This window comes from Silene latifolia, chromosome 9 (genome assembly GCF_048544455.1).
Source record: "Silene latifolia isolate original U9 population chromosome 9, ASM4854445v1, whole genome shotgun sequence".
NCBI classification, from domain to species: domain Eukaryota; kingdom Viridiplantae; phylum Streptophyta; class Magnoliopsida; order Caryophyllales; family Caryophyllaceae; genus Silene; species Silene latifolia.
The window spans coordinates 159,996,978-160,014,611 of record NC_133534.1 but is presented as its reverse complement, the minus strand read 5'-3'; the positions used below and the strand labels follow the sequence as shown (position 1 = coordinate 160,014,611).

The following is a 17,634-nucleotide window of genomic DNA, read 5'->3' as shown; positions in this document are numbered from 1 at the left end:
GTTCAACCCTCATCAATCGGCAAGAGATGGTTCTCGTTGGGAAGAAATACGGGTGGAAGAAACGTGGAAACAACAACAAGACACGGTTCTCCTTGAAAGAAATATTTTAGACGTTGTATTGGAGATAAATATATGTAATATTTGAGATGTATTATTTGAAATGTATAGAAGTCTTTATGATGATGCTTAGATATAATTTTTTGGAAATGTTTAAGTGTAATGTGTTGGAAACAAAACAGTTATAATAAAAGTAAGTGGTTTTTTTAACCTTGTTATATATATTATTATTTCATTTTTCAGATTTTGCTATCGCATTAACCAATCTCATTTATTGATTGAATGAAAATGATTAGTTATGCAATTAAATAAGATAAACCAAAACAAGATAGAAATTTGAATATATTTGAATTTCGTCTCAATACAATAACACGATTTACTCATTACAATAATTGAGTCTCTGCATTACAATAACTACAAATATCAAAGTTTTACATTACAATAACTGAGTTTCTACATTACAATAAATGAGTTTCTATATTGGAATAACTACAAATACCAGAATTTCTACATTACAATAACTGGGTTTTGCTACATTACAATAACTGAGTTATTCAATTAAACAAGATGAAAAATAACAAAATAATGACCAAGTATATAAATCAAATTTTCCATTGAACGTAAATTATCCGCGTCTATGGTGATTCAACCTGCAAATCACCAAAAGGCAGAATATAACTTAACAGAACACCCAAGAAGTAACTGGATTGTAAAATAACTATAATTGACGAGTCAATAACTGAAACACATATAGAATAACTGACTTTATTCATTACAATAACCGAGTTTCTACATTACAATAACTACAAATACAAGAGTTTCTACATTACAATTTTGAGTTTCTACATTACAATAAATACAAATAACAGAGTTTATACATTACAATAAACCGAGTTTCTACATTACAATAACTGTAAATACCATGAAACATTATTCTCAGTAAACAAATAAGTTAACTATAAAATAACTACTTTCTTCATTAAAATGACCAAGTATATACGTCAATTTTTCTGTTGAACGTCAATTATCCGCATCTATCAGGATTCTGCCTGAAAATCACCAAAAAGCAGATTATAACTTATCAGAACACCCAAGAAGCAACTATAAAATACAATACATGGGTTTTGATTATACAATAACTGGGTTAAAGTAATAGAATAATCGAGATGTAATGTTAGACAACTAACGGGTGAACATAAAATTTGAACATATTTGAGTTTTATCTCAATACAATAACACAATTTATTCATTATAATAACCGAGTTTCTACATTACAATAACTACAAATACCAAAGATTCCCTATTACAATAACCGAGTTTGTACATTACAATAACTGAGTTTCTACATTACAATAGCTGAGTTTCTACATTACAATAACAATTAAATAACCATATTTCTTCATTACAATAACTGAGTTTCTAAATTTAACTAGACATTTTAACAAATAGTTGATGTGCTAATCTAGATTACCAACAAATTTTCAAGATTATGATAATAAATCATCAATCAAATGTCAAATGTATGATAAACAAGCATACTAACGGAGTAGCAATTGAAATAACTCGCAAAATCATAGTTATAATCTATGCTTACCTTCGTTTTGTCGATTAGCGCTAGGGTTTCTACAAATTTTGGGCAAAAACTGACGATTGTTGCGTGTATCAATCAAATTGAATGATGATAATGAATTAATTTTGTATTTTCTACTTGAATTACTCCGGTTTTGTGAAGATTTGATTGGATTATGCATGCATTTGAAGAAAATAAGAAAAAAGAGGCGAAGAATGAAGAAAGCAGGAGGAAAAAAAAGGGAAAACGTAAGATTAATGGAAGAGAGAGAAAAAAATGAGTTTATGTATTTTTTTGGGTATAATCTCAGCCCTTGATCTTGTTAGATCCAATGGTATATAAATGCAGGGGTAACTCACGAAAAGTGGCAAACTCACCGGATCTTGCCTATATATATATATATATATATATAGAACTAGGATCACATGAGTCCTACCTAGTTATTTGAGTCCATGAGTCCATCTACAATATCACACATGAGTCATAATAATACTGCTTTATATCAAGCTATTAGTAAGGTTATTTTCGTCATTTGCTAAACTTGTTATATAAACCCTATTATCAGCTCAAACTCACCGTTTGAATTCATTTACTTTCTCTCTCTTCCCTCTCTCTTCCGCAATCACGCTTTTCATTCTTACGCCGTCAATTTTTCGCGCGTTGTCGTCTTCTTTGCTCTCGTTATCATCTTCACCTGTGTTCATCATCATCCGTGATCGATTTCCAACGATTTTCTTCATCATTCGTCTCAGATGCTCATTCTCATTGACTTTTTCATCATCCGTCGTCTTCATCTCTTTTTTCCTCAATTTTAACATATTCAATGTCAGGTATTTCATCATTTTTTGCTTCTTTTATTTTATGTTTTAATTTTTTCATTCGGTTTTCCTGTTTTATTGCAAGATGTTTTATTGTTATTGTATCTTCGACTGAATTCGTTGTTAATTACTGGTTTTTTGTTATAATTGATGTTATAATTCATCCACATTAGTCACGGATTCATCAATTCGTGCTATTTTATGTATTAAAATCATGTACTGATTACCTACTTTCTTCAACATGTAGTTTTTGCTATTTGATGTGTTAAAATTTATTCTCTGTTTTCTTCATCTTCTAATTGACGTATAAAATGATGTACTAATTGTCTGTTTTGTTTATCATCAAGTTTATTTCGCATTCACTACTTGTGTTTACTTCAAGTTTTGATCGTTATTTAACAGTTTCCTTTGTATCACTTTTAATTCAGTAGAGTATCATAATTAATTCTGAATAGTATCACATTTTATAGTTTTGTTTACCTGATTACTGCTCATTAGAATCAGTTTGCCTTTTACAATATCACATTGAGTCATTTACAGTATCATAGGCTGCAGTACATGACTCGTAACTACTTTTTGTGCATTAGTATCACATGTTATGCTTCAGAATATCACATTGAGTCCTTTACAGTATCATAGGCTGCAGTATATGACTGGTAATTACTCTCTGTGCATTAGTATCACATGTTATGCTTCAGAATATCACATTGAGTCCTTTACCGTATCATAGGCTGCAGTACATGACTTGTTATCAGTTTCTGTGCATTTGTATTACATGTTATGCTCCAGAATATCACATGTATTCCTTCAAAGTATCATAGGCTGCAATACGGTTGCGTATTTATTTTATATTCATCAGTATCACATTTTATGTTACACAATACCACATGCATTCATTTAGAATATCATAGTTTTGTTATAATCTAGTTATATTTGTTATATTTGTATCACTGTTATGCTCCAGAATATCACATGTATTCCTTCACAGTATCATAGGCTGCAATACGGTTGCGTATTTATTTTATATTCATCATGTTGGAGCTTGTGTCCTCCACAAATTAGTGTGATAACATTTGTAACTCTCTTACAGGTTCACAAGGGTATACATCGTATATTTAATTAGTTGATTAACGTTTACCTAATAACGGGTGGCTTGCTAGAAAGTTTGACGTTATTATCATACAGACGACGGTGATCAACTGGTCCCTAAAGGTCACACCTATAGGATGTGTTTGAGAGATGTGATTATAGAAATATGATCACATTGATGCCTAATATGACTAAACAGTTAGTCAATGTGTTGATGAGACAATTATTTAATGAAGATTAAATAATATTAGTTGGGACGAATTAACTGTCAATTCGTAAATTGAATATAATAAGTTATATTTAGTTAAATGTATGTAATGTTAGCTTGGACGAATTAATCTGTTAATTCGTAATTAAATATAATCAGTTATATTTAATATCAACAAGATGAATGTGTCATAGTGGTAATAGTGAGGGTACGTACACAAACTAAGAGGTCATGGGTCGATCCTCACTAGATGACAATTTAATACATTTTATACATTTTTGGAATAACCAAAAATAAGGAGACCATACTCCTTATTTTGGTTATGTGGGCCGAATTAGGGTAGATTATATCTTTCTAATTCACTCCCATATTTCGGTTACAATAAGAAGAAAAGGGTGATCATTATTCTACCCTAATTCTCTTTTAACCTAGCCTCCTCCCTCATCAGAAAAACACAAAAAAACAACCTAATTTTTTACAGAAAATTTAGATCGATTCTAGCATTATCAAAGGGCATATCTCATATCGTCTTGGGTGCAACTAATAGGCGAATATCAATTTTGATATTGTTCTTAGGCCGTATTTGCTAGGACCGAAGGTTATTTCTGAATCCTTTATTTTGTTTATGTATTTTATTTATGACTAGTGATCGTCTTAATTAAATTCGTTATAATTCTTCAATGTTAAGGGAAGTATACAGATTATTTCCCACAAGTGGTATCAGAGCTAAGGCCACAGATTTAATTTTGATGATTTCATAAAATTGTTTGTAAACAATTTAGGGTTTCGGATTAATAAAAAAAAAAATGCACGGCCTGTTTTTTTATGCCGAGGGAAAAAAAAAAATTTTGCCGTGTTGCAACGTTTTTGTTGTTGTTTAATATCCATTTGATTTTCATATTGTTGTTTTAATCGGTTAAGATAATAATTATGATAATTTGTAGATGTTTCAATTTTATAAATCGAGATGTAAATGGAAATAGTTTCGTCTGTTTGATGAATTGTTTTTGCTGTTTTTGGCATATAACTTGTTTTAACAAATGTTCAAATCAATTATGATAATCGGTTATATCATGATTTAGATATTCTTTTAAAATGTTATATTTGAATTATCTAGTTTGAATATGTATATGCAAATCTTGTTAATAGCAAACTTAAAACAATTGTTCTTTTTTTCTTTCCATGGCTTGCAGCTGGTTTTGTCAAAAAGAAAAAAAAATCGTTTTTTTTGGTTTTAGAGTTTAATCAGCAGAGCATGAAAAAAAATAAAAAAAAATTTCATTTCTTTTACGGTTCACGTGCTGGACAGTTTACAAAAAAAAAAAAAGAGCTGATTTTAATCAGCAGGGAAGGGCTGTTAATTTTGGCCGTGAGCTGATTTTTAAAAAAAAAAATTGTTTTTTTTTATTTTGCCGTGACTCAAAATAAAAAAAAAGGATTTTTTTTGTTTGTTTTGGCCAATAATTATTGTGAAGCGGTTCATAATTAAAAGATACCGAATTATTTTAAAGCAGTTTAAAATTTTGACGGATTGAATTCATATTACAAGTTTAATATGGATTAAGAATGAAATTAATGTGATTAATTGAGGAATTGTCACTTAATTTGATTTAAAATAGGTGGTTTGGATAAATTAATCAACATAATTAATGAATTGTGTCATGTATGTTTAATTTATTTTTAGTTGATGCATTTTAATTTTGTTGAATGAATCGAATGAATGAATTTTATTTACGTATTTATTTTTCCAATCGGTTGTAAATTGTAATACTTAGTGTGGCCTTAGTCAAATTATGTTTTCTTAATGAAGGAAACATTATTTTTTATGTAATTATGAGATCTTAAATCTCCTTTATTTTTAGTTTTGGGTTTTGAAATTAGATTGTAATAAATAGGTTTATTATGTAATCTTAATTATTGTAATTTCAAAGAAGACTAAAGATGGAGATTGGAGCTCACTCCCGCTACATGGATCAAGATGGAACATCAAGACAAGCTTCTCGGGTCCAAGGATGGATTCCAAACTTGTATTTAATGTTCATTTTGATAGGATAGGCCACACTAGGACTTTTATTGTTTTTACGTTTTTCATTCTATTGTTTTTCATTCACATGTTAGTTTATGCATCATATTCCGCCTAAAACCAAACCACCTACTACTAAAATGCATGAAAATTGACTCATATAGGTTATATGTTTGTTTTCATGGACATACAGATGTCACAGACTTAGTAAGCCATCACCTTAGTTTATTCATTCTCGCGTGCTAGATATTAGTTCACTTAAAATGAATTAAAATAAAGATGATGGGATCTTCCTTTAAAACGGAAATTGAGATTAGTCTTTATAAGAGCAAACAACTATGAATCCCTTCTTCGTCGGTAGGCATAATATGACCCCTTCTACGTTGGGTAAGTAGTTGTGTTGACTTAGTTTACCTCAACATCACCGAAGAGTTTCTCGTGATTATGATGGACTAAAGATAGAATTTACAGAAATTTATCGACCAAGAATTCTAACGGTAGAATTAGCTAAAAGGTTAGCTTATCAATTTACAGACAATTGAGTCTTGGGATCATTTATATAATTCTTGAGGGAGGTCAATTGTATAAATGTTTTGAGTCTTCGCGTTATGACAGTAGTTCATTAGACTTAAAAATATAAACGATGCACATGCTTATTATTTTTATTCTTCATCTCGATGTAGAACACGTTTATTTTCATAATCTTTGTTACAACGAAATGGCTGGAAATAACGCAATCCCAATGCCTAGTGCCACACTTGATCGCGCGTCTGGTTTGAAAATATTCATGGACCAGATGAATCGGTTCACACGTCTCGAAAAATGACGAGTCCAACTTTGCGGATCGGGAGGCGGCACTAGGAATGCCATTGCTGACGGTAAGCTCAAGTACTTAATCGAGCCAATACCGGTCAACCCAGGCCCCAATGCAGGAGTCAACGAGTCACTCGCTTATAGTGACTTCGTTATGGAAGCGGGTGCGATAAAGAACGTACTCATCTTTGCAATGGAAATCAATTTGTAGAGACGCTTCATTTCCCAAAGTGCAAACAATATTTTCACTACGCTCACTAACGAGTTCTCAAAAGCACCGAGAATCGTTACATATGAGCATACCTGTCGCTTCTTTGATGCGAAACTCCAGAAGGGCCAACCGGTTAGCCCACACATTCTTCACATGATTGAGAATGTCGAGAAGCTGGAGGCCCTCAATTGTAAAATCAGTGAGAGCATTGTCATTGACCGAATGCTTCATTCTCTTCACGATGGTTTTGCCCTTTTCAGGGCGAACTACTACATGAATGACTTGAAAAAGACTCCTCATGAGCTACACTCCCTTCTCGTACAGACCGAGAAGGATATGAAATTGAGTGGGAGCATGAAGCAGGATGTTCTCACGATTTCCAACAAGGTTAAAGGTAAGGGCAAGGCTTATGGCGACCTAGCTGTAGGTAAGCCAAAGTTTAAAAAGCCAGGAAACGGTAAGAGTGCGCCTGGTGAGACTAGTGGCTCACAGGGCAAGGCAAAGAGCAAGGGCGGTGACATAGAGTGCCACCATTATCACAAGACTGGACATTGGAGGAGAAACTGTCCCATCTACAGTGAGGACATCAAAGCAGGCCGCGTCGTTCCTGTTGGTATGTCATGTTATATTCATATGATTGAGATTAACCATGCAAGTTTCGGAACTTGGGTACTAGATACTGGTTGTAGTTCTCATCCGTGTAATCATTTGCAGGGCCTAAAGAACATCATACCTCTCGAAAAAGGTGATGTGGACCTGCGTGTCGGGAATGGAGCACAAGTTGCTGCTGTCTCGAAGGGAACATATGTAATCCAACTCCCTAGTGGTTTTGAGTTATTTTTAAATAACTGTTACTATGTACCCAGTTTGTCTAAGAACATTATTTCTGTTTCCGTACTTGTTAAAGACGGTTTTGCATTTTCAATAAAGGATAATAGCTGTATTTTCTCTTTCAATGAAATGATTTATGGCAAAGCAGTTTCCATGAATGGAATTTACATCTTAGACCAAACCACAGAAGTATTACACGTGAATAATAAGAAAATAAAGGTTGGTGACAAAGATCAAACCTATCTATGGCATTGTCGAATGGGACACATAAATGAGAAATACGTGAAGAAACTCGTCGATAATGGGACTATTCCCGCATTCGATTTTTCTACATATGGCACGTGTGAATCATGTCTCATTGGCAAGATGACTCGAATTTAATTCAAAGGTGTTGGAATGCGCGCTAGTGACCTATTAGGACTCATACATACTGATGTTTGTGGACCTGTGTCAATTACCGCTAGAGATGACTATAGATATTTTATCACTTTCACGAACGATTTGAGTAGATACGGATATGTCTACTTAATGAAGCATAAAAGTGAGTCCTTTGAGAAATTCAAGGAATACCAGAACAGGGTACAGAACCAACTGGGTAGAAAGGTTAAAGCACTCCGTTCAGATTGGGGTGGCGAATATCTTTCAAATGAGTTTGATCAACACCTGAAAGACTGTGGAATCGTTTTGCAGTTAACTCCACCTGGAACACCTCAATTGAATGGTGTGTCCGAACGGAGAAATCGTACCTTACTAGATATGAATCGATCCATGATGAGTCACACGGTAGTGCCTGATTCATTATGGGGTTTTGCTCTTTTGTCAGCTGCTCTTATACTTAACCGAAGTCCGACTAAAGCTGTCGACAAGACTCCATATGAAATGTGGAAGGGAACGGTCCCTAACTTGTCCTTTATTCGGGTCTGGGGTTGCGAGGCTTATGTCAAGTGGAGACACGAGGATAAGCTCGGCCCGCGATCGGTCAAGACATACTTTATAGGTTATCCAAAAGGAACACTTGGTCATTACTTCTATTCGCCTACCGAACATCGAGTTTTTGTTGCGCCTAGTGCGACGTTCTTAGAGAAAGAATTTCTCGAGAACAAGATGAGTAATAGAACATTCGAGCTGTCGGAGATTCCAGAACCAACAAACGAAGAACAGATGGAGGAAGTTGTTCTTCCAACTGATGATACGGTTAATATTCCTGAGGAACCTAGGAGGTCGGGTAGAGTCTCTCATCCTCTGGACAGATACATTTGTAACACCCCGATTTATGAAGGAGCCTTTAGCAAGACATTCCCTAATAAATCGGACTGTTACCATCTCGGTTTCCCGAGGTAGTGAATAACAAAGTACAACAATACCAAAGTACTTTAAATTAAAACTTAACGATCACGTGTTTATTACAATTATCCAACTACTACTTAATATAAAATAAATACAACCCGCAGCGGAAAATAAATTAAGTGATACAATCCTCTATGTGGTCTAGACTTCTAGGTAGATTGGCCAAGTCCTCACGCTTCCCATAGCTCTTAAGTCAGCTAATCTTTAGTACCTGTCAAATCTGCTCCCCATTACGGTTCATCACAGGTGTTCACGAATACACAGGGTCAACCACGAGGTTGAGTAGGGAAAACAATTAAACAGCAAAAAATATGATATGCATGATCCTCCGTCATCTCCATCTCCATCTCAACTCGTATCTCATATCTCATATCTCATTTCTCATATCTCATAACCCGGACAGCCCAGCCATACCGATCCCCGGTAGACTATATATATATATCGACCGAAGTCGATCTCGCACTCGCCTTGTTGAGGACACCAGGGCAAGTCTGCAGAACCCGCCTGGGCCTTATCACAACATCACATCGTATCACGACCTCAACATCGTCACTCTTACACCATCCTCCAACTCCAATGCATATGAAATGCTCAACAGTAACCAATGCAACATAATATGTAAATCAATGAATGAAACCATGCCAGCTATCAAAATAATGAAGTAACATACTCAACACAAATAGTTCAGTCAACCACACTCCAGTATATGAAATATAACATAAACCACAACCACGAACAAGTCAACGATCACAGCTTGGTCATATGAAACACAACATCTCAACACAATTTAACAACAACACCGGTAAGTCAAGTGTATTTCCCTACCTCAGAACTGCAGTCAAATAGTCGGGTGCTCAGTAATATTTCCACCACAATTCGCCCTCTGAAAGGTAAATAAATGATAATTGATTACTTAACTATTCTCGTTCCCAAAATAGAAATTTACCAAAAATAGAAACTTTCCCGATATAGAAACTTTTCTCTTTTAACAATCCCGACACAAAACCCGACTTGAATTATTTAACTGACTCGGGAATTAAATTAAATAACTAATATGATAAATAAAAGATTAGACGAATTAAATGTTTTAAGAAAACCCGATTCAACATTTGAACAACTCACAACCCAACTTAAACCCGTCTTTAATTATTTAAATGACTCGGAAACAAATTAATTAATTAAGGATACGATAACCCACATAATAAGGACACGAATCAAACCCGCTAAATAACACTCCCCAACCACGGTTTCCAGCCCATTTCCCGACTCCATACGCCACCTAACCACCGTGACAACCACCACCGTGTCCCCACTTCGACCCGACCCACCAACAACCACCCCCATGGGGTCGACTCCGCCGGCGAGTCAAACCAAGTGCCGCCAATTGGCTCGGTTCACCACCACGCCCACCAAACACCCCATTTCCACGACTCACCACCACCGCAACCAATAACTACCCCCTGCCAAACAACCACCATTCTACTCACCGCCAAACCACGCACACAGACACCATAGCACCGCCTTGTCGACCTCCCCCTAGTCGACGGTGGCACCACCCCAAAGCTACCCATCTAAACCCGCCTGAAACCCGTGTATAAAACCCGTTGCTGCACCCCCTGTCGCTGCCACCTCTCACCGCCACTAGCACCACCTAAAACCACCATAACCACCACCGTTTCACTCGTCCCTTACCACTCTACCCATATACCCCTTCGACAACCACCATAAACGCCCCTATAAGACACGAAACAACAGCCAACAATTCGACAGAAAGAGGAGAAGGGTTGTGTTCTTACCTTTTCTGCCGCCACAGCCGCCACCAGGGTTGCCACCGGACGACGACAACCACCCCTAGATCTTCCCTGCTGCGCCGCCAACACTTACACTCACTCTCCCTCTCTCGATTTGCGTGAAGGCTGAGTTATGGGCCGCTGAAAAGAGGTGGGCGGTTGAGGGAATAGGGTTTAGAAATGTTAGGGTAAAATTAGGTTAATTTTAGGTTAGATGGTAAATGGGTCGTGGGTGCTTGGGTAAATGTCATGGGTCCGCGTAGATGGTAAAAGAATTAGATAACGTGGTCTCCCTCAGTTAAACCCGTCTTGACAAGCTTATGACTAACTCGATCCTACGATATCAATACGACCAGACAAATACTCGGCTCAACAAACAATATAAAATACGGGGTATTACAGTCTTCCCCCCTTAAAATGAACTTCGTCCCGAAGTTCGCTCATCTACCAAACCTCCAAGTATCGCCGTGGTTACCAAAACAGATTTTTTTTTCTAGTACAAGAACTCATGATCTTAAGCGGGTGAAACGGAATGTTACAACATTGGTATGGTCGAGGAGAATGACGTTTTACTCCTAGAGAGTAATGAACCCGTTACCTATAAAGGTGCTATGACCTGTTCCGACTCAAAGCTATGGCTCGAAGCCATGAAATCCGAGATGGACTCCATGTATGAGAATGACGTATGGGATCTAGTTGATTTACCTAATAAGGTAAAACCTCTACAGTGCAAATGGCTTTACAAGATAAAGCGTTCTGTAGACGCGCAACCAGATACCTATAAGGCACGACTTGTGGCAAAAGGTTTCACTCAAGTGCACGGATTGCTTTATGATGAGATTTTTGCACCTTTAGTCATGCTACGTTCCATTCGGATAATCTTAGCGATAGCCGCATTTCATGATTATGAAATTTGGCAAATGGATGTGAAAACCGCCTTCTTAAACGGTTATTTGGAGGAAGAGTTGTACTTGGTGCAACCCGAAGGTTTCATAGATCCTGAACATCCTAAGAAAGTATGCAAGCTTAAGCGTTCTATTTATGGACTTAAGAAAGCTTCTCGGAGTTGGAATCATCGTTTCGACCAGGTGATAAAAGAGTATGGTTTCACTCGATCGGTCGAGGAACCATGCTTATATATCAAGTCGAGTGGGAGCAAGATTGTATTCTTGATATTGTATGTCGATGACATACTCTTGATTGGAAATGACATTCCTCTCCTATCTTCGGTTAAAGAATGGTTGAAGAACCATTTCCAGATGAAAGATCTGGGTGAGGCACAGCGCATTTTGGGAATCCGTATCTACCGAGATAGACCACGATGGACGTTATCACTTAGTCAGGAATCTTATTTGGATAAGATTCTTGAGAAGTTCAACATGACCAACTCCAAGAAGGGAAACCTTCCAATGACGACTGGGATGCAGTTGAGCAAGTCTCAGTCACCCACGACGCCTGAAGGGATTGAGCGCATGAGTCGTGTTCCTTATGCATCTGCAATAGGATCGATCATGTATGCCATGATATGCACACGTCCAGACGTGGCATATGCATTGAGTATGACGAGTCGGTACCAAAAGACTCCAGGTGAAACACACTGGATAGCTGTAAAAAACATCCTCAACTACCTACGGAGGACTAAGGATTGGGTATTGACTCATGGAGGCGATACTAAGCTATGCGCAATCGGTTACGTAGATGCTAGCTTCCAAACGGATCGAAATAACTCAAAATCTCAGTCCGCGTTCGTCTTCACTCTTAATGGTGCTGCGGTCAGCTGGAAGAGTTCCAAACGGAGTGTTGTAGCAGATTCTACTACTGAATCCGAGTACTATGCCGCTTCGGAGGCAGCAAAGGAAGCGATATGGATGCGTCAATTCTTACAAGGACTTACAGTAGTTCCTAGTTCGAATGACCCGATCACCATCTATTGTGACAATAGAGGTGCCATCTTCCAGGCTAAGGAGCCAAAGTCTAGCAACAAATCTAGACATGTACATCGGAAAGCTCACCTGATCCGTGATTACGTGGAGCAAGAGGAGATAGTGATAGACAAGATTGCGACGGATGATAACATCGCGGATCCTCTCACTAAACCGTTGAATTATGATAAGCATGTAGGGCACGTTAATTCCATGGGAATTAAACGTGTTCCTGAGTTATAGTACTTGATTATGGATTTGATACATTATCTTTTTCATATACTATTTGTTTTGGTCCGTAATCGCCAATGTGAGCTGATAACTCCGGTTATTATATTGTGCAATCAATTGATGGTGGGTTCAACGAGCCATAAGTCAAACGGTTGACTGATCGATCACAAATGCGAGATTATAGCGATACCTGGTAGTACAACTTTTTGTGACAACGTAATGGAGTCCTAAATGTTTAAAAACATTCGGTGCCAGGTCGTGGATAGGACATCCATTGTGTTCCTAGAGTCGATTCTTTTGACTATCGACTGTCTCTTGAGATTAAGGCAGTTTTTGGGTGACTTTGGTTTCTTTCTCACGGTCTGCCGTGAATCGGAGGCTAAGTAGATTTTTTCTGGGTCATTTCATACTGTGCTTACATCTGCAGGATTCGAGTTGAGGAAAATATCCAACCCTTATCAGGTATAGTTATTTCTCAGGGCCACTCGAGGAGTTGTAACTGAAATGCATGGCCATGCTCGAATGATGATTCGTTTATCAGTTAAGTTACTCTCAAGTAGGGGAAACCACTCTTGATAATGATCGCTTGTAAAATACGACCTTTGTGAATACGGATTTGCAAATTGTTTTACATTGAGTGGGAGAAATTTTAGGATATGAGAATTGGTTATCGCACATACACTTGTGAGGACAAGTGGGAGTTTGTTGAAGCTTGTGTCCTCTACAAATTAGTGTGATAACATTTGTAAATCTCTTACAGGTTCACAAGGGTGTACTTCGTATATTTAATCAGTTGATTAACGTTTACCTAATAACGGTTGGCTTGCTAGAAAGTTTGACGTTATTATCATACAGATGGCGGTGATCAACTGGTCCCTAAAGGTCACACCTATAGGATGTGTTTGAGAGACGTGATTATAGAAATATGATCACATTGATGCCTAATATGACTAAACAGTTAGTCAATGTGTTGATGAGACAATTATTTAATGAAGATTAAATAATATTAGTTGGGACGAATTAACTGTCAATTCGTAAATTGAATATAAGTTATATTAAATTAAATGTATGTAATGTTAGCTTGGACGAATTAATCTGTTAATTCGTAATTAAATATAATCAGTTATATTTAATATCAACAAGTTGAATGTGTCATAGTGGTAATAGTGAGGGTACACAAACCAAGAGGTCATGGGTTCGATCCTCACTAGTTGACAATTTAACACATTTTATACATTTTTGGAATAACCAAAAATAAGGAGACCATACTCCTTATTTCGGTTATGTGGGCCGAATTAGGGTAGATAATATCTCTCTAATTCACTCCCATATTTCGGTTACAATAAGAAGAAAAGGGTGATCATTATTCCACCTTAATTCTCTTTTAACCTAGCCTCCTCCCTCATCAGAAAAACACAAAAAAACAACCTAATTTTTTACAGAAAATTTAGATCGATTCTAGCATTATAAAAGGGCATATCTCATATCGTCTTGGGTGCAACTAATAGGCGAATATCAATTTTGATATTGTTCTTAGGCCGTATTTGCTAGGACCGAAGGTTATTTCTGAATCATTTTTTTTGTTTATGTATTTTATTTATGACTAGTGATCGTCTTAATTAAATTCGTTATAATCCTTCAATGTTAAGGGAATTATACAGATTATTTCCCACACATCAGTATCACAATTTATGTTCCACAATATCACATGCATTCCTTCACAATATCATAGTTTTGTTATAATCTAGTTATATTTGTTATAATTTGTTTATTCAACTTCTCTTGCTGTAGAAAATACATTTGTTGTCCCTGTGGTACCTGCTCCTACTCCACAATGCTTAGACGTTGATGAGGTGCATGCTGGGAATCGTCTTTCTTTGATGGTGACCCCTGGAGGTTCTGAAGAGTGGGTCAGGAATATTGCAACTGAATTTACAACTACGATAGAACAAACTTTTTCTACGTTAGCCGACGGCATACAGTTTTATGAGACTTATGCAATAGCATGTGGTTTTGAACCAAGGAAATCTTCAACGAAAAGGTTTCGTAGTAGTGGAGATATTAGGACAAAATTGATTGTGTGTCGCCGGGAAGGATTTAGGGATTCTAAGCCGACAATATTACCCATTACTGGTGAGGAGGAGGAGGCAATGGTCAAGGCCTATAATCCGAAGAAGACTAAGGTTACTAGGATTGGTTGTAAAGCTAGGATTTTCTTTAAATTTGTTATTAAAGAAATTGACCAAGTTCAATTGCCACTGTTTGTTGTTGATCAGTTTCATGTTGCCCATAACCACCGTCTTTCTCCACTCAAGTATAGAGAATTTCAGAAAAAATGTAGAAACCTTGCTTTGCAACATAAACAAACCATCGTTGATAATTGCAAGGTCAATATTGGCCCAACCTCTACTTTGTGTCCGTCAAGGAATATGTTGACGACTATGAAAATATTGGAGCTTCTTTGACTGACTTTAAGAATTTTGGAAGGGAAATCAAGTGTTTTATAGGTCTTAAGGATGCTCAAATGTTTGTAGACCAGTTGGAAACCCTTCATAAAACCCAGGAAGGTTTTTATTATGCCTATGATATTGATCAGAATAAGTGTTTGTTTCGTGTATTTTGGGCTGATGCAGGAGCACGTCGTAATTACGCTCTATACGGTGAGGCGGTGACTTTTGACCCAACCTATTCAACTAATAAGTACGACATGATCTTTGCTCCCTTTACTGATGTTGATCATCACAAGAAGTCCGTCACTTTTGGCGCTTCGCTTATGTCTAGGGAGAATGACCAGAATTTTAAATGGATTTTCACAAAATTTTTAGATTGCATGGGTGGGAAGGAACCCCATTGCTTTTTTACCGATCAATGTCCTGCTATGAAAATTGCAGTCCCTGCTACTTTTACGACTGCTGCCCATCGCTATTGCATGTGGCATATTATGAAGAAATTACCTGAAAAGGTAGGCACGACAGTGACCAAAGAGACTGACTTCGTCACTCGTCTGAATTCTGTTGTTCGGGATTCAGACTTGGAGCCAGCTGACTTCGAAGAGAGGTGGTGTTCGTTGATCAGTGAGTTTCAATTGGAAGATAATGCATGGTTGCAATATCTGTTTTCCAAGCGGCAACGTTGGATTCCGGCGTATTATCGTGATATTCCTCTTGGTTGTCTTTTAAGAACAACGCAACGCTCTGAGAGCGAAAACAACTTCTTTAAGCGGTTTGAGAATCCTCATGGCACACTTGTTGAGTTTTGGATGCGCTTTCAAAGTGCTATGGATCAGCAACGGTACACTCAAAAATCTCTTGACAGAGATAGTGATCACTCCCTACCTCAAACCAAAACCCTTCTTAGCCTTGAGGTTCATGCATCGACTGTTTATACGCACGCTCTCTTTTATGAATTCCAACAGCAGTGCGTTGATTCTCTAAACTCATGTAGTGCTTGTGATTCTTCAAGGGAGGGCAGTACAAGGTTCCTAGAAGTTGGAAGATTCTATCTTCAATAAGACTTACACTGTCGCATTTAATCCTTCAACGTTTGATTCAACATGTTCATGCAAGCTGTTTGAGAGGAAGAGATACATATGTAAACACATCATCTGGATTTTATCAGGTAAAGGGATCAAAAAGATACCTGATAAGTATCTTCTCAGTAGGTGGACAAAGAACACTAAAAAAATGCCCTTGTATGATGTTCACGGTCAATTGTTGGATGATTTACTTCGTCTGATGTCACTAAGCTTCAGATTTCGACTGTCTGGTCTGAATTCTACTCAACATTAACACTGCTCAAATCTCTGCCTGAAAATCACATAAATGAACTGACTTTATTACTGAAGACATTTAGACAAAATTTCAAGTCTGGTGCTGAAAAATTGACTAAACACCAAGAGTTGAAGATGCTCATTGGGGTTAAGTCTTCATCTGAGGTCCATATACTACCTCCTGTTCAATCAAAAAACAAGGGTACTAGCAAGAGGTTGATGTCCAAGAAAGATCAGTCTGCTGCAAAGGCACAAAAGCCGAAAAGATTTTGCAATAATTATAAACAAATGGCACATCATGATAAGCGGAATTGCCCTAATCCAGCTGTTGATACATCACAACACTCGTTTGATCATGAATCCGATGTAAGTAATTTGTCTTACAACTTTTATTATTTCACTTTTACGTGTGCTATACCACAGTTGCTGAAGTGTGACCCTGATAAACAATATCACAGTCCATGCTAAAAAATATCACATTCCATGGTAAATAATATCAGTACCTTGTTACCACTATCAGAATATATATTTGATTGTATACAATATCATCCCAATAAAAAATATCACTTATTTAAAAGGTGTCTACTTTGGAACAATATCACAATCATTTAAAAACAATATCACTTGTCACTAGCAACATTTATCAATTTTAAATTCCTATCTATTTTCAGAATCAACCAAACAATATCAACACGTGTATTCAAAAATATCACACTATGTACCACAACAATATCAAACAAAAAAAGGATTTTTATATCCCTAGACACTGTTGTTGTTCCTGAGGATTAATATCACAACAATAAAAATATAATATCATACAACCCTTGAAACAATATCACAGTTTTCCAGAAGTTGATAAAAAAGAAGTTATATTTTGTCAAACTTGTTACTGACGTTATGTCACTGTTTTTGTCTGTTTGTTTTGCAGATTTTTTCACTTGTTGATAGTGATTAA

The 17,634-nt window shown here is 36.6% G+C and overlaps 1 protein-coding gene across 1 annotated transcript; it reads left to right on the top strand.

Annotated features, from left to right (window-relative positions):
- Positions 1-2,450: 2,450 nt before the first annotated feature.
- On the top strand, positions 2,451-17,634 carry LOC141601819 (protein FAR1-RELATED SEQUENCE 5-like). The gene is made up of 7 exons (XM_074422125.1): positions 2,451-2,457; positions 3,033-3,101; positions 14,702-15,247; positions 15,298-16,274; positions 16,373-16,528; positions 16,656-17,045; positions 17,608-17,634. Exons 1-7 carry the CDS (start codon positions 2,451-2,453, stop codon positions 17,632-17,634), a joined length of 2,172 nt encoding a protein of 723 aa, XP_074278226.1.